The following is a 25,636-nucleotide window of genomic DNA, read 5'->3' as shown; positions in this document are numbered from 1 at the left end:
TGTCACATCATGTACAGTGAAATTCTTTATTTTTTCATACACTGTACACCAAACAGTAGCCACAAGGCACAAAGTTACAAAGAAGTAGCCCTTATAAATATTGTGGCTCCCTTCTTCCGCCCCCAACCCCACACACACACACACATACATACAGAGAAAGACACAGGAACACACACACACACACACACATACATACAGAGAAAGACACAGGAACACACACACACACACACCTCTTGTTCTAAGCTAGGTTTGTTAGGTTTGAGAAGTTGAGAACAAAGTAAACGGAGGTTAAAATGTGGACCATTACTGAGCTCCCAATATTTTTGAGTCCTGTTCCTTGCCCTTTTGGTCCAACCATTCCTGACCCCCCTCAAACACAGATTGATAGAGAAACAGAAGGTACACAAAATTGCTGGGGAAACTCAGCGGGTGCAGCAGCATCTATGGAGCGAAGGAAATAGGCAACGTTTCGGGCCGAAACCCTTCTTCAGATAGAGAAACAGGTCCCTTTGTTGTGTTAACAGGACCTCAAAACATAGTGGGAGCTCAATGCTGGTCGGTGCCAGGGCTGGATTGAGCAGTCAGTGCGGGGACGAGACAAAGGAGAAGAACTTTGACTGAGTGAGTGAGTGAGTGAGTGAGCCGGGCTGCAGCTGGTGCTGCTTTTGCTTTCAGTTTTGCAGGGGCGGAAGCTGGAGGTGGCCCGAGTGCTGGCTGGCCGGCTGTTGCCCGCGTGTGTGGCCGGGTCCGGAGCCGCTGGAGCCGGGGAGATGAGCGGCCGCTCACGTCTGCGCCGCACGGGCGCCGATGCGGTCTACTTCATCCTGAAACTAACACTGACAATCTCCGCCACTCTCTTCTCGGTGAGTGCAGGGGAAATTCCGTCGGAGTGTGTGAGGCCCGGCGCGAATTTGGGGGGGACAGCAACTCGCATTGTGTTTAAGAAGGAACTGTGCAGATGCTGGAAAATCGAAGGTGGACAAAAATGCTGGAGAAACTCAGCGGGTGCAGCAGCATCTATGGAGCGAAGGAAATAGGCAACGTTGTCTATTTCCTTCGTTCCATAGATAATCAGTCTGAAGAAAGGTTTCGACCCGAAACGTTCCTTAGATGCTGTTGCACCCACTGAGTTTCTCCAGCACTTTTGTCTACCTGCAACTCATATTTAACTTGGGAATTTTACACCCCAGCGATTTAGAAACATAGAAACATAGAAATTAGGTGCAGGAGTAGGCCATTCGGCCCTTCGAGCCTGCACCGCCATTCAATATGATCATCCAACTCAGTATCCCGTACCTGCCTTCTCTCCAAACCCTCTGATCCCCTTAGCCACAAGGGCCACATCTAACTCCCTCTTAAATATAGCCAATGAACTGGCCTCGACTACCCTCTGTGGCAGAGAGTTCCAGAGATTCACCACTCTCTAACTTCAAGTAACTCCTCTCCTCTCTCCACCACAGTTCTCCGACCAGTCTGACTGTTCCCCCAGCTACATTTTATGCTATGCTGTTGCCATCTCCTCGCTCACAATATTACATTTTCCTTGATTTGCATTGATGTTTCGTTTTCACACCCCTACCCTTCCTTATCTCTGTGTCTCCCTCTTCCCCGACTCGAAACGCCACCCACCCCTTCTCTCCAGAGATGCTGCCTGTCCCCGCTGAGTCACTCCAGCAGTTTGTGTCTATTTTCGGAATTTAAAACAAACATCGCCAGTCAGAAAGTACTTATTAAAGGCGGGTGACTCAACCACTGAGGTTGTTCGTGGTCCTATCAGGGACACATGACAATAAACTCACTTGAACCTGAACTTGTGGGATTTAGATGGACGTTAGGAGCGACCCTGGACGTCTATTCCTTCCCATAATAACTTTTATATTTCTTTGTTTATTGCAACTTGTAGATGTTTCATCCTTGATTAGACTTTTTGCCCTCGTTTACTTTGGCCTTGTATCCAATTCCCCATTAAAGGCGAAGTCCCTTCAGGGGATAAAATTACATCTGCAGACATAATTAATAGGTTTTGTTTTTGGTTTGAAAGATAAATGAGAAACAGCACCAGCAGCAAAATTGTGTTTTTTTTTTAGTGGGGGGCGGGTGGGTGTGAAGAGATTTATCAAATTCTTTAATGCTGTCAAATATTCGGAGTTAGATCTGTGGTTTAATTAAAGGTTCCCCACTTGCTCAAGGTAGATACAAGATTCTTGTCAAATCGAAACTGGGCTTCTTCTGCCTTGTCTCTGCTTGCCTTACTTCTTACGCAACTGAATTCTATTTGTTTATAATAAGTTGCCTGTTCAAGACACAACACGCTCTTAAGACTTTGGAGACAGAAGAAACTGCAAGGAACTGCGGGCAGGTGGGACGAGTGTAGATGGGGCATCCTGGGCTGCATCGGCCAGTTGGGCCGAAGGGCCTGTATCCGTGCTGTGTGACTTTGCTAAGATCCTAAGTAAAACACAAAATGCTGCAGGAACTCAGCGGGTAAGGCAGCATCTGAGGAGAGGATGGATCGGCGACGTTGAGCGCCTGAAGATGGGCCCTGAACTGAAACTTCACCTGTCCATTCCCTCCACAGATGCTGCCTGACCCACTGAGTTACTCCAGCATTTTGGGTTTTGCTCTTAAGGCTTTGGTTTGGCACCATTTGGAGATTTGTGTGCAGTTCTACTTGTCCCATTGCACAATATGGAAGCTTTGAAGAGGGTGTACAAGAGATTTACCAGATGCTGCCTAGATTAGGTGGTATTAGCCATAAGGCGGAGATTGGACACATTTGTATTGTTTCCCCTGGAAAACCAGAGTTTGAGGAGAGACCTTATAGAAGTTTATGAAATTATGAGGCTTAGTTATGGGAAATTCCAAATTCTTTCTCTCAGGGTGCAAATGTCGAATCTAGAAGGCATAGTTGTGGTGAGAGGGCCAAAGTGTAAAAGAGATGGTTGGGGCAAGTTTTACATAGAGTGGTGGCTGCCTATGCTGTGGTGATGGGTGCAGATGGAAAAGCAGCATTTAAGAGGCTGTTAAATAGGCACATGGCTATGCAGGGAATGGAGGGATAAGGATCGGGCAGCACAGTGCCAGACACCCAGGTTAAATCCTGAAATTACTATATAATACACTTAAGGGGCTGTCCCACTGCGGCGATCTAATTGGCGAGTTTAAAAGATTTTTGGAGAGTTAGAAAAAGTGTCATGTTGAAGACCTCCTTCAACCTCCTTCAACTATGTTGAAGACTAGCTTCGGGAAAATTGGACACCGAATAGTGGAGAGTGAAGACGACCTCCCTTCGACTTTGTTGAAGACTATACGACTACCTTTGACTACCTTAGACTACCCTCGATTACCTACGATTAACATGCCGACCTACTACGACCTACTTCGACTAAACCTACGAGTAAAACAAATATCGATTTTTTTTTTTCCCATGGCGACCTTTTTATACTTGCGGGCATTTTTCAGCATGTTGAAAATTACTCCACGACCTAGCTGAGGCCTCGAGTACGCGGGGACCACTCTCGAGCATGAAGGAGAGTTGCAAAGGCCTCCTAGGACCTCGTGTCCACCATGCTGTGAGTATGAGTCGAGGGCAAACTATTTGTTTATAATAAGTAAACTCGCCAATTAGGTCGCCGCAGTGGGACAGCCCCTTTAGCACTACAGACTGAGGCTAAAGTTCCATGCAATTCTCTTTTTACTCAGAACTTCAGTTGTCAAATTTTCAACGCCAAATGTGATGTGTCGCGGAGTTCATGGAGGTGAAATAGGGTTAACCTGTCCAGTTACTTCATGGCCTCTTCCAACCTTTATCAAAGAATTGTCATTTTACTATGTGAACTGATCATCTCGATGTATATGGATACAACGAGTGTGTTACTGATAATTTAGAAACCTCCTCCTTTGAGCTGAATTTTATTGTCAACTGGACAGTAGATTTCCAGCACTTCATTACTTTGGCAGTGTCACCATGTGTGTCTCTGCATTGTATATGAAATAGCAGAGCCACCATGCATATCCTGGCACTGTCTCCCACCCCACTTTGGCACAGTCCCTCAGTGTAACTGCTGCAATTATTTCTTGGAGTTTATGGGTATCCTGAGGATTGCATTGTTTTTTAAAACGTTGAATGTCACAGCGATGCAACCACGGTGTATTTAATAATCTGCGATGTGGTTTGAAGACATGCAGCTTGTAGCAGCTACATTGCTTCCAGTTGACAGTAAAATTCAGCTCAAGGGAGGAGGTTTCTGAATTATCAGTAACACACTCATAGATAGATAGAAAATAAGTGCAGGAGGAGGCCATTCGGCCCTTCGAGCCAGCACCGCCATTCATTGTGACCATGGCTGATCATCCCCTATCAATAACCCGTGCCTGCCTTCTCCACATCTCCCTTGACTCCACTAGCCCCTATCGAGATGATCAACCCAGAGGATGCAAGAGGATTGGAAAGCAAAATTCACATATAAAAATTCTAATTATAGATGTTTTGATTGAAAGATACAGCATGGGAAGAGGCCCTTCAACCCACTGAGTCCATGCTAACCATTGATCAGACCGTTCACACTAGTTCTATGTTTTCCCATTTTCTCATCCACTCCTTTCACGCTAGGGGCAAATTTATAAAGGCCAATTAACCTTTGGAATGTGGGAGGAAACCAGAGCACCCGGAGAAAACCCACAATGTCACAGGGTCAAACTTCACATAGTCAGCACCCGAGGTCAGGATCGCAAACCAGTACTGTGAGGCAGTAGCCCCCCCACCCCCTGTTTGTAATTATAGTCTGGAAACATTGTGTTTAAAACACCACAGAAAGTTAGTGGGAAAGTTTCTATGATGGAGAAAGCTAATCAGGCTTTCTTCAGTACACTCTGGCCTTCTACTTTTGGCTGAAATTGAACTGGAGAACATGGAGTATAAATACACACCAAAATGGACACGGAGGCTTAGCGGTAGAGTTGGCACAGCGCGGCAGCACCAGAATCCCGGTTCGATCCTGACTGCAGGTGCTGACTATATGGAGTTTGCACGTTTTCCCGGTTTTCCCTGGGTGCTCCGGTTTTCTCCCACACTCCAAAGACGTACAGGTTTATAGGTTAATTGTCTTGGGTAAGAATCGTAAATTATCCCGATTATCCCAATACATCATTGTAAATTATCCGTAGTCATTGTGCTATAATGACTTTGCCATTTTATGTACAATGATAGTGGAGAGACACACTCGCTGACTCTGGCAATGCTGTAAGTGGATTAAATCATCTACTTATATTAAGTGTAATGCCCCTGTCCCACCTAGGAAACCTGAACGGAAACCTCTGGAGACTTTGCGCCCCACCCAAGGTTTCAGTGCGGTTCCCGGAGGTTGCAGGTGGTTGCGGGAGGTTGCAGGTAGTGGAAGCAGGTGGGGAGGCTGACAAAAACCTCCGGGAACCGCACAGAAACCTTGGGTGGGGCGCAAAGTCTCCAGAGGTTTCGGTTCAGCTTTTCTAAGTGGGACAGGGGCATTAGTGTGTGGGGATCGCTGGTTGGTGCGGCATCGGTGGGCCGAAGGGCCTGTCTCCACGCAGTATCTCTAAACTAAACTGAACAGTTTTAACATAAGGGCTATTTGTCGTGAACGGATTTGGAGGAGTGCAGAGGATTAATTTGTGTCTGCTTCAGCCAAGTGAATGGTTAAACCAGGTGCAGTGTATTGCGTGGACAATGGGCGACTTGTGCAGGGCATGCATGAATAAAAGTCTTTCTGTTGCCAAAGATGTGTGGGGACGGTAATATTTTTATTCCATGAAAATGAGAAAATTGATTGCGGAGGGACCTTGCCGAGTATGTTCTGCTTGTCAGTAAATTAAAGTGAGATTTCACCATTACCTCTGCAACTTCCCTTTATTGCCTCGATGTCTCTGTCAGGCGTGCTTTAGATCAAAGGGACCGGGATAAATTAAACTCCTGCTCCCTCTAGCATTCTTCCTGCTGAACACTTCTTAATTTTTGTTGCAGAGCAGAGATATTTCACTGGCATTTCTTTGATTTAAAAAGATTATTGTTTCTTTGCGGTTTAATGAAAAGTATGGATCAGTCTGCTTCCTACTTTTATTATGTGAGTGTCAGCATCCTCTCTAAGTTACCTCGGTGACCATACATTGAAATTGTCATTTGCTAATTTATTTATCATTAATTAATTTATATGCAATTATTTATGTACTATGATGTGGGCTTTGCTGGCAAGAGCTGTACTTATTGCCACAGATGGGCAGCAGGCCCATTGTTTCTGCCTGCCTCTGTCCCACTGAAATAATTTTCACGTACTCCGACTACATCCTATCCCTGGTCCAATCTCTCCTGACCCCACATACCTCACACGCCCTTTATCTCTTTAATGACTTCTGCTTTCCGAGCCCCCACTCCCTCATGGTCTTTCTCCTCGCATAAACCTTTGCCCTCTGGTTCTTGATTCCCTAACATAGAAACATAGAAATTAGGTGCAGGAGTAGGCCATTCGGCCCTTCGAGCCTGCACCGCCATTCAATATGATCATGGCTGATCATCCAACTCAGTATCCCGTACCTGCCTTCTCTCCATACCCTCTGATCCCCTTAGCCACAAGGGCCACATCTAACTCCCTCTTAAATATAGCCAATGAACTGGCCTCAACTACCCTCTGTGGCAGAGAGTTCCAGAGATTCACCACTCTCTGTGTGAACATTTTTTTTCTCATCTCGGTTTTAAAGGATTTCCCCCTTATCCTTAAGCTGTGACACCTTGTCTTGGACTTCCCCAACATCGGGAACAATCTTCCTGCATCTAGCCTGTCCAACCCCTTAAGAATCTTGTAAGTTTCTATAAGATACTAACATATAAGATTCTAACATAATAATAATAATAATAATATCTTTTTTGTCATTGCACAGAGGTGCAACAAGATTTGGTATGCAGCTTCCATCCAATATAATAACTTAATTAACTAAAATTTTAGGCACCCAGAGAAAGATTACCTTGCCATAAACACTGTGCATTCAGCCTGTGCCACTATCATTCAGCCTATAATGCCCCTGTCCAACTTAGGAAACCTGAACGGAAACCTCTGGAGATTTTGCGCCCCACCCAAGGTTTCCGTGCAGTTCCTGGAGGTTGCAGGTGGTTGCCGGAGGTTGCAGGTAGTGGAAGCAGGTAGGGAGACTGACAAAAACCTCCGGGAACCGCACGGAAACCTTGGGTGGGGCGCAAAGTCTCCAGAGGTTTCCGTTCAGGTTTCCTAAGTGGGACATGGGCATAATAAGGCAGCAACTCTACTGCTGCGCCACAGACTGGTTAGTTAGTGAGCAAACAAAAGCTTTTCACTGTACCTCAGTACGTTGGACAATAATAAGCCAATACTAACAGCGTGGGCTGCAGTGTTCCTGAGCGGTTCCCAAGAGATAGACAGGCTTGATCGATCCCGGTGTTGGGAGAAAGCTCAAGGCACTGTGTGCTGCAGACTGTTCAAGGGGCCAGAATTGATTTTGAAACAAGTCTTTGATCACGGATGGAAGGCCCAGTGATAAATCTAAGATCAGGCTGGCCGTTGCGAAGTGTGTCAGGGTGATGCTTTGTGCAGGCTATCGAGCTGACTGCATTCCCTCTAATTGCTGTCTCAATCCAGAACCTTCCCTAATGTGCTCCTGTCTTTTTCTGTGAGTTAATAATGGGAGTTGTATCTCATCTCCCAGATGTGTTGGTTTCTGCTGACACCGGAAGAAACGTGCTTAATCACTTTGGTCAGTCGTGGCCAAGTCTCTAGACTCAAGACTCCAGTCTCTCGAATCTAGACGATAGATTCAGCGTGAAAACAGGCCCTTTGGCCCACCGAGTCCACGCCAGTCTGCGATCACAGCATAATAATAATAATAATAATGGATGGGATTTATATAGCGCCTTTCTAATAATCAAGGCGCTTTACATCGCATTATTCATTCACTCCTCAGTCACACTCGGTGGTGGTAAGCTACTTCTGTAGCCACAGCTGCCCTGGGGCAGACTGACGGAAGCGTGGCTGCCAATCTGCGCCTACGGCCCCTCCGACCACCACCAATCACTCACACACATTCACACACAGGCAAAAGTGGGTGAAGTGTCTTGCCCAAGGACACAACGGCAGTATGCACTCCAAGCGGTATTCGAACCGGCTACCTTCCGGTTGCCAGCCGAACACTTAGCCCATTGTGCCATCTGTCGTCCCATACACTAGCACTATCCTACACGCTAGGGAAAATTTACGATCTTACCTCAGCCAATTCATCTACAAACCAGTACGTCTCTGGGGTGTGAGAGGAAACCGGAGCACCCAGAGAAAACCCACGCGGTCATAGAGAGAACATACAAACACCAAGCAGACAAGGATCAGACCCGGGTCTCTGCCGCTCTTAGGTAGCTCCTCTAGCGCTGCATGCAAGCGACTGAATACCGAGCCCTCCGAGTTCATAAGTTCCTAAGTCATAGGAGCAGGGTTAGGCCATTCGGCCCATCGAGTGTACTCCCCCGTACAATCATGGCTTTCCCTCTCAAAACCATTCTCCTGCCTTCTACCCCATAACTTCAGACAACAATACTAATCAAGAATCTATTCTTATTGATTTGGTCTCCATTTATCGACTTCTTACAAGCATACGGGTGCAACATAACCGTAGGCATTAACTGTTTCAGGATCGGGTGAAGGGTGGTCAAGAATAATAGATAGCTATTTCTCCTTCAATCTCCTGTTTTCATCTCTTCTTTTTCTCTCTCTATTTTCTCTCTCTTCTCCTTTCCTTCTTCTCACTTTTCGGTATCACGCACTTCTCTATTTCTCCACTATTCTCTTTCTTTTCTTTCTTTTACTGCTTTAAAAAAATAAACAAATGTTGTATATAAAATGTAACATGTCAATATATATTAGGTATCTACGGCACCACATTATTGTACTTCTAATAAAATTTAAAAAATTAAAAAATAATCAAGAATCTATCAATTTCCACCGTAAAAATATCCATTGACTTGGCCTCCACAGCCACCTGTGGCATGAGAACGTCTCACAATGTCTTTCTTTTCCACTCCTCCCATGTCTCTGCTCCTCCTCTTCTGCTCATCGCCCACCCCGACACTTCCCCTGGTTCATAGAAACATAGAAACATAGAAATTAGGTGCAGGAGTAGGCCATTCGGCCCTTTGAGCCTGCACCGCCATTCAATATGATCATGGCTGATCATCCAACTCAGTATCCCGTACCTGCCTTCTCTCCATACCCTCTGATCCCCTTAGCCACAAGGGCCACATCTAACTCCCTCTTAAATATAGCCAATGAACTGGCCTCGACTACCCTCTGTGGCAGAGAGTTCCAGAGATTCACCACTCTCTGTGTGAAAAAAGTTCTTCTCATCTCGGTTTTAAAGGGTTTCCCCCTTATCCTTAAGCTGTGACCCCTTGTCCTGGACTTCCCCAACATCGGGAGCAATCTTCCTGCATCTAGCCTGTCCAACCCCTTAAGAATTTTGTAAGTTTCTATAAGATCCCCTCTCAATCTCCTAAATTCTAGAGAGATTCCCCGGTTAGTCTTCCCCAGCCTTCGCAACTGCAGCGAGAACAAACAGAATCCTTGCCGATGGTTTGCGGGTGGGGAGCAAGGATTAAAGAAACCAATGGATGTCAGAGCCAAAGATGAAACGGCAATCTTTTTAAAGATGCCTAGAGTATGTGGAGGAGATGAAATCTGAGCGGAACAAAGTGCGATCAGAGAGGGGATATGTGTAATTTGTAGGATTCCAAACACGCTGCCTGACAGATAGTGCATCCTCAATTAAAATCAGCCCTGCCAAAACAAAACAAAAAATAATAAGATCAGCTAAAATCCAGAGCAAACGCGTGGAGCAAACTTGAAGGGAATGTGATATTGAGGGACAAGCAACGTGTAAGAATATCTTGTTAGCATTGGAAAGAAACAAACAAGAATGAGGGTAGACAAAATGCTGGAGAAACTCAGCGGGTGCAGCAGCATCTATGGAGCGAAGGAAATAGGCAACGTTTCGTCCCGAAACATTGCCTATTTCCTTCGCTCCATAGATGCTGCTGCACCCGCTGAGTTTCTCCAGCACTTTTGTCTACCTTCGATTTTCAAGCATCTGCAGTTCCTTCTTAAACTCTTCCCACAGATGCTGCCTGCCTCGCTGACTTACTCTGGCACTTTGTGCCTTCTAATCTGTGGCAGCATCTGCAGTTCCTTCTCAATCAAAGAAGAATGAGGTTGTGCCCCAAAGCCTACTGCTCACTGTAACTATTTCCAATGTCGAGCAGGCAATTGGGGGCTGTGTTGGAAGGAACTGCAGAAGGTGATTTACACTGAAGATAGACGCAAAATGCTGGCGCAACTCAGCGGGGCAGGCAGCGTCTCTGAAGAAGAGGAATAGGTGATGTTTTGGGTCGAGACCCTTCATCAGGCACATATATGGTTGGAAAGAGTCATAGGGATATTGCCCAAATGTGGGCAAATGGGACTAGGCCAAAATGGCAACATGGTCAGTGTGAAGGAGGTTAGCAGAAGGCTCGCATCATTTTTCCTTACAGTGGTCCTTATGAAGAGCAAGTGTGTTTTATAATTTAAAGATGATATTGGCACATAATTGTCGAATACTTTATCTCTCCTGCTCAATGAAGTGGCTTAAAGTCCACCTCTTTAACCAGGCATTCGGCACCCTGTCTTAATGAGGCATTGCCAGATGGTCACAAAACGCTGGAGTGACTTGCTGGGGTTACTCGGTGGAGGGTGGCACAGTGGTGGAGTTGCTGCCTCACAGCGCCGGAGACCCGGGTTCGATCCCGACAACGGATGCTGTCTGTACGGTCTGTACAGTGTTTGTATGTTCTCCCGTTAACCGCGTGGGTTTTCTCCGACATCTTCGGTTTTCTCGCACAAGCATCAGGGTGGCGCAGCGGTAGAGTTGCTGCCTTACCGCGAATGCCTCTCAGCGCCGGAGACCCGGGTTCGATCCCGGCCACAGGTACTGTCTGTACGGAGTTTGCACGTTCTCCCCGTGACCTGCGTGGGCTTTCCCAGAGATCTTCGGTTTCCTCCCACACTCCAAAGACGTGCAGGTTTGTAGGTTATTTGGCTTGGTATAAATATTAAAAAATGTGGTCAGAGTGTGTGTAGGATAGTGTTAATGTGCGGGGATCGCTGGTCGGTGTGGACTCGGTGGGACGAAGTGCCTGTTTCAGCACTGCATCTCCAAACGAAACTAAACTCAGCGGGTCAGACAGCATCTCTGGTGAAAAGGAATAGGTGGCATTTTGGGACAGGACTTCTTCAGCAACACCCACATTCCAGTGGTGTCACTTTGATGATAGAGTTTAATTGTGATGTGAGGAATGTTCAGGCTAAAGAGCTGAGATTCCACAGTCAGTAGTTAATGCATCATAGGGCAATTTAGATTGCCAGTGATGTTTAACTAACAAGAAAATAACATAGTAGCATGCCAACTTTAGATTTCTGTCTCCTGCTGTGCACAATAAGCATTGGTTGTGCTTGAGGAGCTGTCTAGTACTTGGGTGAAGTCTGTCAGAGGTTTTAGTGCTGGTTGAGGTGATTAATAAAGGAATTGCTGAAGAACATTAGGCTCACTGTGTCTGCTCATGGTGACACTTTCTCCAGCAATGTAATGAACTCATTAAAGTAAAAAACCAAGTGGCAAGAAAACCCTCTGCTAATTAAAAATGGCCAATCAATGCTTTGGAGTCATAAATCCAAGTAACACAGAAACAGGCCCGTCGGCTCACAGTCTCCCTCAACCTCCAATCCCATTTGCAACATATAAGATCGTTAAGGGCTTGGACACGCTAGAGGCAGGAAACATGTTCCCGATGTTGGGGGGGGGAGTCCAGAACCAGGGGCCACAGTTGAAGAATAAGGAGTAAGCCATTTAGAACGTAGACGAGGAAACACTTTTTCTCACAGAGAATGGTGAGTCTATGGAATTCTCTGCCTCAGAGGGCGGTGGAGGCAGATTCTCTGGATGCTTTAAAGAGGGAGCTAGATAGGGCTCTTAAAAATAGCGGAGTCAGGGGATATGGGGAGAAGGCAGGAACGGGGTACTGATTAGAAACATAGAAACATAGAAAATAGGTGCAGGAGTAGGCCATTCGGCCCTTCGAGCCTGCACCGCCATTCAATATGATCATGGCTGATCATCCAACTCAGTATCCTGTACCTGCCTTCTCTACATACCCCTGATCCCTTTAGCCACAAGGGCCACATCTAACTCCCTCTTAAATATAGCCAATGAACTGTGGCCTCAACTACCTTCTGTGGCAGAGAATTCCACAGACTCACCACTCTCTGTGTAAAAAATGATTTTCTCATCTCGGCCCTAAAAGACTTCCCTCTTATCCTTAAACTGTGACCCCCTAGTTCTGGACTTCCCCAACATCGGGAATAATCTTCCTGCATCTAGCCTGTCCAACCCCTTAAGAATTTTGTAAGTTACTATAAGATCCCCCCTCAATCTTCTAAATTCTAGCGTGTATTCGGGATGATCAGCCATGATCACATTGAATGGTGGTGCTGGCTCGAAGGGCCAAATGGCCTACTCCTGCACCTATTGTCTATTTACCAACACTTGGCCCTTAACCTTCTTTTCCCAGGAGATTTTTCTTATAAAGTTCCTGAAACCCACCATCACTTCATGGAAAGAAATTGATTGTAAACAATATAGGAAAGAACTGAAGATGCTGGTTTAAATCAAAGGTAGACACAAAATGCTGGAGTAACTCAGCGGGACAGGCAGTTTCTCTGGAGAGAAGGAATGGGTGATGTTTTGGGTTGAGACCCTTCAGCTTGAGATACTCCAGCATTTTGCGTCTACCTTTGATAGTAAATAGAATGAGTATCAGTTGCAGACAAAAATGCTGGAGAAACTCAGCGGGTGAGGCAGCATCTACGGAGCGAAGGAAATAGGCGATGTTTTGTGTCGAGGCCCTTCGGAACCCTGAGCATCAGTTGTAACTGCTTTGAACACAAAAAGAGGTTGCTGGAATCTTGATCAAAACTCTGAGTGCCGCCTCTCCATTCTCTACGCAGATGCTGCCTTGAGTTCCTCCAGTACTTTGTGTGTAACTTTTTATGAAGTTTTAGTATCTTGATTATTAACATGGGAATAAATGAGGGACAAAAATGTGTGCAATCCTTCAAGCTGGTCCCACCATCTGATATCTGTCATGCATCCTTCAATCTCCTAAATCGAATGAATGTAGAGTTGAATGTTGATTCGAATGAATATTGAGAGGAAGATGGGCAGAAAATGCGGGGTGGCGCAGCGGTAGAGTTGCTGCCTAACAGCGCCACTGTTCTAGGTCTACTTTAAATCTCCAATCTCCAGCCGTGTCTGATGAAAATCAGCACTTGGTTCAAGTCTGTCAGAGGTATTAGTAATGGTGGGGTGATTAATATAAGGAATCTCAGTAGAATCACATTACACTTGCCATGTCTGCTTACTGTGACATTTCTGCGATAATGTAATTAAATCATTAAAGTGAACCAGTGGTAAGAATACGTCTCTGCCAATTAAAAATACCCAGTCAATGTCCTGTTTTAGAGTCATTTAGTCAGAGTCCGTCTCTTCATTTTCACCAGCAAGACATAACGCCTAATGGATCTGTTATATGCATTCGTGAAGGGGGTGTTCTATACTCTTTACACTCTTGTCCCCTTTGCCTCACATCCTGCCAACAGGAAGAAAATGTTAAATTTGGAGTGAAAATAGAACAATTGGACAGTACAGTACAGCACAGGAAATTAGATCTTGGGAGATTTAGGAAGAGCATTGGAGGCCTGTATTGGTTTACGATGGATCCCACATTTGAAGAAAAATGATTTGCTTCTCAACTCATCCATGCCTCAATTCATCCACAAAGAACTATCACAATGAGCAAGAACTGATGACCAACCAAGATTCTGCACACTCAACTAATGGAGGGAAATGTGAACAACAGAACTCTAATGAAGAATATCAAACATAATTGTAATTTAATAGAGTGAACACTCACCGTGGGCCACCAATTACCCAATTTACTGCAGTGTGAATGAGTCTTGCACGGGTAAGGCTCTCCGGGAGTTGCCAGTTACTTGTTTTGATTCCCACTGAACAGCAGTACATTTAATATGTTCTAGCCTTGAGATTGAGCGCTTCAGAGATTGCACTGAAATAATCAGTCCTATTTACTTTTTTTTGCCATGCACGCAAACGCTGTTTAATGAGGATGATCGATGTCAAGTAAATTCTGAGCAGAGGAAAGGATGTGAAGCCAAGAAAGACTAATGAACCTCGTTAGGGAGAAGTGAAGTCATCTCGGGCAGTTTTTGCAGAGTGAAGGGATTGTAAGAGATGTTCGGCAACTGCCGTGTGTGTGAATGGTGCGGGGAGGAACTAGGCTGATTTGCACAGGAATGTGTAAAGGACGTTCTCCCAGTGTGAACTATCAGTTAACCAAAAGGAATATGTGTTGTTTAGAGGGCAGCAGAGGTCTCTGTTCAGCTGCTGGGCTTTCAGTACAGATCTTTGGCATCAATGCTATTAAACCAGCATTTTGCAGCCATCGATTCTTTATCTCTCATCTACTTAGTTCAGTTTACAGATGCAGCATGTGACAAGCTCTTCGCTTCACTGAATCCATCATCGATCACCCGTCCACACTAGTTCTATGTCATCTAACGTTTGCATCCATGCCCTGCATGTGAGTCAAGGGTGTTTTATTGTTATATGTCCCAAATAAAACTATGACATTCTTACTTGCAGCTGTACATTGTACACAGTACACAGTATACACTACACTGTACACAGTATACACTACACTGTACACACTACACTGTACACACTACACTGTACACACTACACTGTACACACTACACAGTATACACTACACTGTACACACTACACTGTAAACAGTATACACTACACTGTACACACTACACTGTACACTGTACACACTGCACTGTACACACTACACTGTACACACTACACTGTACACACTACACAGTATACACTACACTGTACACACTACACTGTAAACAGTATACACTACACTGTACACACTACACTGTACACTGTACACACTGCACTGTACACACCACACTGTATACTGTACACACTACACTGTACACACTACACTGTAAACAGTATACACTACACTGTACACACTACACTGTACACTGTACACACTGCACTGTACACACCACACTGTACACTGTACACACTACACTGTACACTGTACACACTACACTGTACACTGTACACACTGCACTGTACACACTACACTGTACACACTACACTGTACACAGTATACACTACACTGTACACACTGCACTGTACACACTGCACTGTACACACTACACTGTACACTGTACACACTACACTGTACACACTACACTGTACAAAGCACACTGTACACTGTACACACTACACTGTACACACTACACTGTACACACTACACTGTACACACTACACTGTACACACTACACTGTACACACTGCACAGTACACAGTACAAACAGTAGTCTGCAAACATGATAATAACCAACTAAAGAAGTTCAGTGTGTGTATATATACATTATGTGTGTTTATATACACATTTTTTTAATATGAAAAAAATATATATATACACAAAATGCTGGAGTGTCTCGGAGAGATGCTGCCTGTCCCACGGAGTTACTCCAGCATTTTGTGTCTATCTTCGGGATTAAACCAGCATCTGCAATTCCTTCCTATATACTGATTTGTGGAGGTTAGTTAACATGCAAACCTGCACGCCTGTGGGATGGGACTGGGGCACCCAGAGGAAACCCACATGGTACAACCTCCCACGTACATGACTATCCCTAATCAGCCCGTGTCTATCTAAATGCATGTATATCCTATCCTTCAGAATACGTTCCAGCACGTTTCTGACCACAAATGTTAAACCCACTGGCCTGTAGTTCCCAGCCTTTTCCCTGCAGTCCTTCTTGAATGTAGATGTCAGATGGGACAGGTTTGGAGCGATGTGGGCCAAACGCAAGCAGGTGGGACTAGTGTAGCTGGGGCATGTTGGCAGGTGTGGGCAAGTTGGGCCAAAGATACTCTATAACTAGAGGCACATCGTTTGCCTCCAGTCTTCCAGCACCTCGCCTGTATTTAATGATCACTCATAAATCTCTTGGTTTCTTGGTTTCCTGGTCCTCCAAAATATTCCAAATGGAATTTAAACTGGAGGTGGTGGAGGGAGGACTTAAGCCAGAAAGGGTTATTGGGAAGAAAGAGCTACCTTAAATGTAGTTGCGTCTTGTTGGGTAACTATGGTAGGGTGAAGACTATTCCATGCTTTAATTGTGCGGGGAAGAGCGAATTGCTGTACACATCCGTCTTGGCAGCAGCTGGTATCTCAAATTGGATCGAATGCCCTCGTCTGCTCCGAATTGGTTTGGGCTTGGTGTCGGTGAAGAGGGGTTAACTAGGTTAACTAGAGTGGCTGACTAGGAAAAGGGGAGATGCAGCGAGACCTGGGTGTCATGGTACACCAGTCATTGAAAGTGGGCATGCAGGTGCAGCAGGCAGTGAAGAAAGCGAATGGTATGTTAGCTTTCATAGCAAAAGGATTTGAGTATAGGAGCAGGGAGGTTCTACTGCAGTTGTACAGGGTCTTGGTGAGACCACACCTGGAGTATTGCGTACAGTTTTGGTCTCCAAATCTGAGGAAGGACATTATTGCCATAGAGGGAGTGCAGAGAAGGTTCACCAGACTGATTCCTGGGATGTCAGGGCTGTCTTATGAAGAAAGACTGGATAGACTTGGTTTATACTCTCTAGAATTTAGGAGATTGAGAGGGGATCTTATAGAAACTTACAAAATTCTTAAGGGGTTGGATAGGCTAGATGCAGGAAGATTGCTCCCGATGTTGGGTAAGTCCAGGACAAGGGGTCACAGCTTAAGGATAAGGGAGAAATCCTTTAAAACCGAGATGAGAAGAACTTTTTTCACACAGAGAGTGGTGAATCTCTGGAACTCTCTGCCACAGAGGGTAGTCAAGGCCAGTTCATTGGCTATATTTAAGAGGGAGTTAGATGTGGCCCTTGTGGCTAAGGGGATCAGAGGGTATGGAGAGAAGGCAGGTACGGGATACTGAGTTGGATGATCAGCCATGATCATATTGAATGGCGGTGCAGGCTCGAAGGGCCGAATGGCCTACTCCTGCACCTAATTTCTATGTTTCTATGTTAAGAGAGAATCTTTCACAGTGTTGGGCCAGAGGCAGAACCTGCTCAGTAGCTTTGGTTCTACGGTCGATCAGTTGCCTCCCTCGTATTGAATGGGTGCGGATCTAAAGAAGATGATTCATTGAATCAATGGTTATTATCTGCCGTTCTTCAAAGAAAGTGTGCTGAGGCTGGTGAATCATACACTTAACATCCTTCAGGGTTGTGAACGTTTGGTGAGGGCAAAGACAGTGCATTGGAAATATGAAATAAATAAACAGATAACATCATGAGGCAGCCGAGCTCCATGCATCCATTGACTTTGCTGTTGTATTCTTTATATGCCCTTATGTGCCTTTACTCACCTCACCACCACTCACTTCTGCTTTGTACAGTCAGCCAACTCCTCCTGTTCTCCATTTCGCTTGAAGCCATTCATTCTCTCATCCCACAGAGTCCTAATGATTAAATCATGAGGCAGAAGCCTCTAGGGATCACACCGTCCCTACCCAACGATCCACCTATCTGGGAACCTCACCTGTGGAAAGTAACTGCAGATGCTGGTTTGTGCTGAAGAGAGACACAAAGTGCTGGAGTAACTCAGCGGGCTGGGCAGCATTTTATTTTTTTTATTTAAAAAAATAAATAAATCTGGAACAGGAGATAAAACTTAGCACAAGCATAATTCAGTTTAAAAAGATGTACAAAAACACTTTTTTAAAAGGATATTGGGATGAGGATAGGTGATTGTGAGTGTGATATTTGTTATACTGATTGTATTGGGAAGGGTGATTATAGGGTGATGGGTTCTATATATGACTAAGATACTGTATAGTATATGAGGGCTTTTTCTTTATTTTTCTTTTTTTCTCGTATTTGTATGGCTTTGTAAATATTTGATTAGTGTGTAAATGTAAATAATGTGGTGTACATATAGCTGCTGGTGTACATATGGTGTACATATATAGCTGCTAAATGTGTATAAGATAATTACAAGCAGTTGAATAAGGGGTGGGAATTAATAAGCTTTAGCTTCTTCCTGCTCCGTTTCGGACACATTCGATTTCATTTACTTATAGATATTGTTTATGACATTTTATAAATATTCTTGTTTTGTTTTTTGTATGCTGTTTCACAATTGCTTTTTATTCTTTTATTCTGTTCGAAATAAAGAATTAAATAAACAAATAGATAAATAAATAGATAAACAGGTCATGTTTCTCGGGGTATCTACATTTTAATAGTTGTTTAAGTGACTATTCAATTCAATTCAACTTTATTGTCATTGCACAAATACAAGTATAGGTACAACAAAATGCAGTTTAGCGTCTGGTCATAGTCATAGTGCAAGATGTACACTGTACACACTACACTGTACACACTACACTGTACACACTACACTGTACACACTACACTACAAAGCACACTGTACACACTACACTGTACACACTGCACAGTACACAGTACAAACAGTAGTCTGCAAACATGATAATAACCAACAAAAGAAGTTCAGTGTGTGTATATATACATTATGTGTGTTTATATACACATTTTTTTAATATGAAAAAAAGATATATATACACAAAATGCTGGAGTGTCTCGGAGAGATGCTGCCTGTCCCACGGAGTTACTCCAGCATTTTGTGTCCATCTTCGGCTTTAAACCAGCATCTGCAGTTCCTTCCTATGTACTGATTTGTGGAGGTTAGTTAACATACAAACCCGCACGCCTGTGGGATGGGACTGGGGCACCCAGAGGAAACCCACATGGTACAACCTCCCACGTACATGACTATCCCTAATCAGCCGGTGTCTATCTAAATGCATGTATATCCTATCCTTCAGAATACGTTCCAGCACGTTTCTGACCACAAATGTTAAACCCACTGGCCTGTAGTTCCCAGCCTTTTCCCTGCAGTCCTTCTTGAATGTAGATGTCAGATGGGACAGGTTTGGAGCGATGTGGGCCAATCGCAAGCAGGTGGGACTAGTGTAGCTGGGGCATGTTGGCAGGTGTGGGCAAGTTGGGCCAAAGATACTCTATGACTAGAGGCACATCGTTTGCCTCCAGTCTTCCAGCACCTCGCCTGTCTTTAATGATCACTCATAAATCTCTTGGTTTCTTGGTTTCCTGGTCCTCCAAAATATTCCAAATGGAATTTAAACTGGAGGTGGTGGAGGGAGGACTTAAGCCAGAAAGGGTTATTGGGAAGAAAGAGCTACCTTAAATGTAGTTGCGTCTTGTTGGGTAACTATGGTAGGGTGAAGACTATTCCATGCTTTAATTGTGCGGGGAAGAGCGAATTGCTGTACACATCCGTCTTGGCAGCAGCTGGTATCTCAAATTGGATCGAATGCCCTCGTCTGCTCCGAATTGGTTTGGGCTTGGTGTCGGTGAAGAGGGGTTAACTAGGTTAACTAGAGTGGCCGACTAGGAAAAGGGGAGATGCAGCGAGACCTGGGTGTCATGGTACACCAGTCATTGAAAGTGGGCATGCAGGTGCAGCAGGCAGTGAAGAAAGCGAATGGTATGTTAGCTTTCATAGCAAAAGGATTTGAGTATAGGAGCAGGGAGGTTCTACTGCAGTTGTACAGGGTCTTGGTGAGACCACACCTGGAGTATTGCGTACAGTTTTGGTCTCCAAATCTGAGGAAGGACATTATTGCCATAGAGGGAGTGCAGAGAAGGTTCACCAGACTGATTCCTGGGATGTCAGGACTGTCTTATGAAGAAAGACTGGATAGACTTGGTTTATACTCTCTAGAATTTAGGAGATTGAGAGGGGATCTTATAGAAACTTACAAAATTCTTAAGGGGTTGGACAGGCTAGATGCAGGAAGATTGCTCCCGATGTTGGGGAAGTCCAGGACAAGGGGTCACAGCTTAAGGATAAGGGGGAAATCCTTTAAAACCGAGATTAGAAGAACTTTTTTCACACAGAGAGTGGTGAATCTCTGGAGCTCTCTGCCACAGAGGGTAGTCGAGGCCAGTTCATTGGCTATATTTAAGAGGGAGTTAGATGTGGCCCTTGTGGCTAAGGGGATCAGAGGGTATGGAGAGAAGGCAGGTACGGGATACTGAGTTGGATGATCAGCCATGATCATATTGAATGGCGGTGCAGGCTCGAAGGGCTGAATGGCCTACTCCTGCACCTAATTTCTATGTTTCTATGTTTCTATGTTAAGAGAGAATCTTTCACAGTGTTGGGCCAGAGGCAGAACCTGCTCAGTAGCTTTGGTTCTACGGTCGATGAGTTGCCTCCCTCGTATTGAATGGGTGCGGATCTAAAGAAGATGATTCATTGAATCAATGGTTATTATCTGCCGTTTCATCAAAGAAAGTGTGCTGAGGCTGGTGAATCATACACTTAACATCCTTCAGGGTTGTGAACATTTGGTGAGGGCAAAAACAGTGCATTGGAAATATGAAATAAATAAACAGATAACATTGTGAGGCAGCCGTGCTCCATGCATCCATTGTCCTTGCTGTTGTATTCTTTATATGCCCTTATGTGCCTTTACTCACCTCACCACCACTCACTTCTGCTTTGTACAGTCAGCCAACTCCTCCTGTTCTCCATTTCGCTTGAAGCCATTCATTCTCTCATCCCACAGAGTCCTAATGATTAAATCATGAGGCAGAAGCCTCTAGGGATCACACCGTCCCTACCCAACGATCCACCTATCTGGGAACCTCACCTGTGGAAAGTAACTGCATATGCTGGTTTGTGCCGAAGAGAAATACAAAGTGCTGGAGTAACTCTAGCGGGCTGGGCAGCATTTTATTTTTTTTATTTAAAAAAATAAATAAATCTGGAACAGGAGATAAAACTTAGCACAAGCATAATTCAGTTTAAAAAGATGTGCAAAAACACTTTTTTAAAAGGATACTGGGATGAGGATAGGTGATTGTGAGTGTGATATTTGTTATACTGATTGTATTGGGAAGGGTGATTATAGGGTGATGGGTTGTATATATGACTAAGATACTGTATAGTATATGAGGGCTTTTTCTTTACTTTTCTTTTTTTCTCTCTTTTTGTATGGCTTTGTAAATATTTGATTAGTGTATAAATGTAAATAATTTGGTGTACATATAGCTGCTGGTGTACATATGGTGTACATATATAGCTGCTAAATGTGTATAAGATAATTACAAGCAGTTGAATAAGGGGTGGGATTTAATAAGCTTTGGCTTCTTCCTGCTCCGTGTCGGACACATACGATTTCATTTACTTATAGATATTGTTTATGACATTTAATAAATATTCTTGTTTTGTTTTTTGTATGCTGTTTCACAATTGCTTTTTATTCTTTTATTCTGTTCGAAATAAAGAATTAAATAAACAAATAAATAAACAGATAAATAAATAAATAAAGAGGTCATGATTCTCGGGGTATCTAAATTTTAATAGTTGTTTAAGTGACTATTCAATTCAATTCAACTTTATTGTCATTGCACAAATACAAGTATAGGTACAACGAAATGCAGTTTAGCGTCTGGTCATCGGGACGACAGATGGCACAATGGGCTAAGTGTTCGGCTGGCAACCGGAAGGTAGCCGGTTTGAATCCCGCTTGGAGTGCATACTGTCGTTGTGTCCTTGGGCAAGACACTTCACCCACCTTTGCCTGTGTGTGAATGTGTGTGAGTGATTGGTGGTGGTCGGAGGGGCCGTAGGCGCAGATTGGCAGCCACGCTTCCGTCAGTCTGCCCCAGGGCAGCTGTGGCTACAGAAGTAGCTTACCACCACCGAGTGTGACTGAGGAGTGAATGAATAATGCGATGTAAAGCGCCTTGAGTATTAGAAAGGCGCTATATAAATCCCATCCATTATAGTCATAGTGCAAGATTCTAGAAGTAAAAATACAAATACAAAGTTGGCATACAATAAAAGTTAAAAAAAATACTGGTTAACAATGTGTGGATTGTGGATAAATTAAAACTGATACATAGGCAGATAACTGTATACAAGTGGGAGAGTCTAAGGATGGCTAGCGTTGGGACTCCGAGCAGCAGTGTAATGGTGTTGTTGAAAAAGCTGTTCCTATCATGGAAGCTGTGTACCAAATCTCGTTGCACCTATGTGCAATGACAATAAAATATATTATTATCATTATATTATTATTATCTCTGGGGAGAAAAAGGATAGGTGACGTTTTGGATCAGGACCTGCACGCCATTGGACTGTGGGAGCACCCGGGGAAAACCCACATGGTCACGAGGAACATGTACAAACTGCGCACAGAAAGCGCCCGTAGTCAGGATCGAACACTGGTCTTTGGCACTGTAATGCCCCTGTCCCACTTAGGTGATTTTTTAGGCGTCTACAGGTGAATAGGCATCGGCATTCATAGATCTGAAGGTCAATGATCAGAACCAAGTTCCTGAAACAGGATGATATTTCCCCACAGGTTCAGTGAACTGACTCGAGTGGTCAAATTTAGTGAATGCATCTTTGAATGCCATCCAATCCCATCCCACCCCAATGAAACCGCTGGCCTCAGGGCTCAATACACTTCAGCGATCAGCACGCTCTATAAAAACCAAATTCATGCTTGATATACACTTGCTCCACTCTGCTGCGCTAACATTTGATTGTTGTACTGCCCCTTTCACTAGTAATCCTGTTACCATTCTCTCTGGCACGATTGACAACAGATGCTGGAATCTGAAGCAACAAGCAATGGGTTGGAGGAACTCAGTGGGCCGAGCATCATCTGCAGGAGGACATTCCTTCACCCCAACAAACGCTGCTCCACCCACTGTGTGTCGTTTTTTTTTAGTTTTGAGATACAGTGCGGAAACAGGCCCTTCGGCCCATCGAGTCCGTGCCAATCAGCGATCGCCCCGTACATTAGCTCTATCTGTCACACTGGGGAATATTTGCAATTTTTACCAAGCCTATTAACCTGCAAACTGGAGTTTGGGGGAAAACCGGTGGTGCTGGAGAAAACCCACGCGGGTCACGGGGAGAATGTACAAACTCCGTACAGATAGCTCCCGTAGTCAGGATCGAACCTGGGTCTCCGGCGCTGTGAAAGCCCTGTCCCACGGTACGAGTTCATTCCAAGAGCTCTCCCGAGTTTGCCCTGATTCGAACTCGGAGATTTACGGTAATGGCCGCTCGTCGGTACTCGGGGCTCTGGTGGACATTTTTCAACATGTTGAAAAATCGTCACGAGTCTTCCCGTGCTTACTTACCGTTAGCGAGTCTTCCCGAGTACCTGCCGTTAGCGTTACGAGCCGCTAAGAGACGTCCCCGAGCTCCGACGTACCCGCTACGTTCATTCTCCGTGCTTACCACAAGTTTGGGGGTTTTTTAAACTCGGGAGAGCTCTTGGAATGAACTGGTACCGTGGGACAGGGCCACCGTGATTGTTGGATGTTACAGTATATACTTTGTTCCTGTTTGGCTGCTCTGGGATTGTAACTGATCATGTTTTCTCGCAGATGCTGGGATTGCTCATCATTTGTATTGGCATTTACGCCGAGGTGGAGAGACAGCAGAACAAAACATTGGAAGGGTTTTTCGTGGCACCCGCCGTCATCCTGATACTCCTGGGGGTCAGCATCTTTGTGGTCTCCTTCGTTGGGATGGTCGGAGCGCTCAGAGATAACCGGCTTCTACTGAAAATGGTAGGTTCCTTATTCATACAGTAAGCTACTCCGACACGTTGGGCTTTAGACATTCGAGATACAGCGTGGAAACGGGCCATTCGGCCCACCGAGTTCACACTCACCCATTCACGCCAGTTCTGTTATCCCACCTCCACATCGGTACACTGGGGGCACTTTACAGAGAGTTCCAATTGACCTACAAACCCGCACATGTTTGGGTTGTGGGCGGAAGGTTCAGCACCCGGAGGAAATGCATGTGGACACCCAAAGTCAGGATCGAACCTGGGCCTCTGATGCTGTGAGGCAGCAACTCTAACAGCTGTGCCACTATGACACCACGTCTTGTAACCATGTCCTCTCAAAGGAGGGTGTGTGAGGGTGAACCTGTGGAGTGTGGGAGCAAACGGAAGATTGTTCCCGATGTTGGGGAAGTCCAGAACAAGGGGTCACACAGTTTAAGGATAAGGGGGAAATCTTTTAGGACCGAGATGAGGAAAACATTTTTCACACAGAGAGTGGTGAATCTGTGGAATTCTCTGCCACAGAAGGTAGTTGAGGCCACAGTTCATTGGCTATATTTAAGAGGGAGTTAGATGTGGCCATTGTGGCTAAAGGTATCAGGGGGTATGGAGAGAAGGCAGGGATGGGATACTGAGTTGGATGTTCAGCCATGATCATATTGAATGGCGGTGCAGGCTCGAAGGGCCGAATGGCCTACTCCTGCACCTATTTTCTATGTTTCTATCTGGGAGGAAACCCACGCAGGTCACGGGGAGAACGTACAAACTCCACACAGACAGCACCCGTCGTCAGGATCGAACCCGGGTCTGTGGCGCTGTTAGGCAGCGACTCTACCTCTGTGCCACCATGCCACACATAAAATATAATACATAGAAGTGAATTATCTGCATCCACCTCACAGGTTGGCAGCTGCCCAGCTCCTGTGGCCTGGAGGGCACACGGAACAGGGTAGGTAAACGGATGAGACTCCGTGTTTATTTTGTTGACGTAAGTGCAGGTGAAGACCCCGTAGGCATTTGTGTGATTAAAAAAACCTTTCAAAATTATTGTCATAATTTTCTGTCTGACAAGGTTTAATTAGTTTGTGAAGCAGTGAACTAGTTTCAGGTATAAGCAGGATATGATCCCTCTGGTACAGTGTAAAAATAGATTAGTGGCCAGTCCTTCCGGTCTTTTGTATTCAAGGGCCATCTATTTATTTTATGATGTCTCGTAAACCTTTTTCTTCTTCTTTTCGTGTCCATCTTGTTACAAATGTTGACTGCGCTGCCATCGTCCCTCCTGAAAAGGACGCAAGCGTCCGGCGACAATCAGTGGGAGCCATCACTTGTTGCAATATATGATGGTGGTAGCTGAATTAGCTCGGGATACTTCCGTGACGTGGACTCTTCTGCGATGGGGCCTCCTAAACCTAATCTCCGTTCATTTCTTCCCAATTCCCAATTCCCCTTCTTGTCCGAAGTTAACCACACATGTTCCCCATCCAATTTTAGTTTCCTCAAATGCCCTCTGTTGACATTGGGCCCTAATGCCCCTGTACCACTTAAGAAACCTGAACGGAAGCCTCTGGAGACTTTGCGCCCCACCCAAGGTTTCCGTGCGGTTCCCGGAGGTTGCAGGTGGTTGCCGGAGGTTGCAGGTAGTGGAAGCAGGTAGGGAGACTGACAAAAACCTCAAGGAACCTCCGGGAACCGCACGGAAACCTTGGGTGGGGCGCAAAGTCTCCAGAAGTTTCCGTTCAGGTTTCCTAAGTGGGACAGGGGCAT

General features: G+C 45.0%; 1 protein-coding gene across 2 annotated transcripts in view; it reads left to right on the top strand.

Moving 5' to 3' along the window:
• Nucleotides 1-526: 526 nt before the first annotated feature.
• Nucleotides 527-25,636, top strand: part of LOC116967248 (tetraspanin-15-like) — a 140,506-nt gene continuing 115,396 nt past the window's right edge. The window contains exons 1-2 of one of the 2 annotated variants that reach the window (XM_033013710.1): nt 527-863; nt 23,682-23,867. In XM_033013710.1, coding sequence (XP_032869601.1) covers nt 771-863; nt 23,682-23,867 — 279 coding nt within the window. In that variant the 5' untranslated portion in view covers nt 527-770. The remainder of the gene's footprint in view (nt 864-23,681; nt 23,868-25,636) is intronic. The other variant, XM_033013709.1, reaches the window with a different exon arrangement.

Source organism: Amblyraja radiata, chromosome 39 (assembly GCF_010909765.2).
Source record: "Amblyraja radiata isolate CabotCenter1 chromosome 39, sAmbRad1.1.pri, whole genome shotgun sequence".
NCBI lineage: Eukaryota > Metazoa > Chordata > Chondrichthyes > Rajiformes > Rajidae > Amblyraja > Amblyraja radiata.
This window is presented reverse-complemented; position numbering and strand designations above follow the sequence as displayed.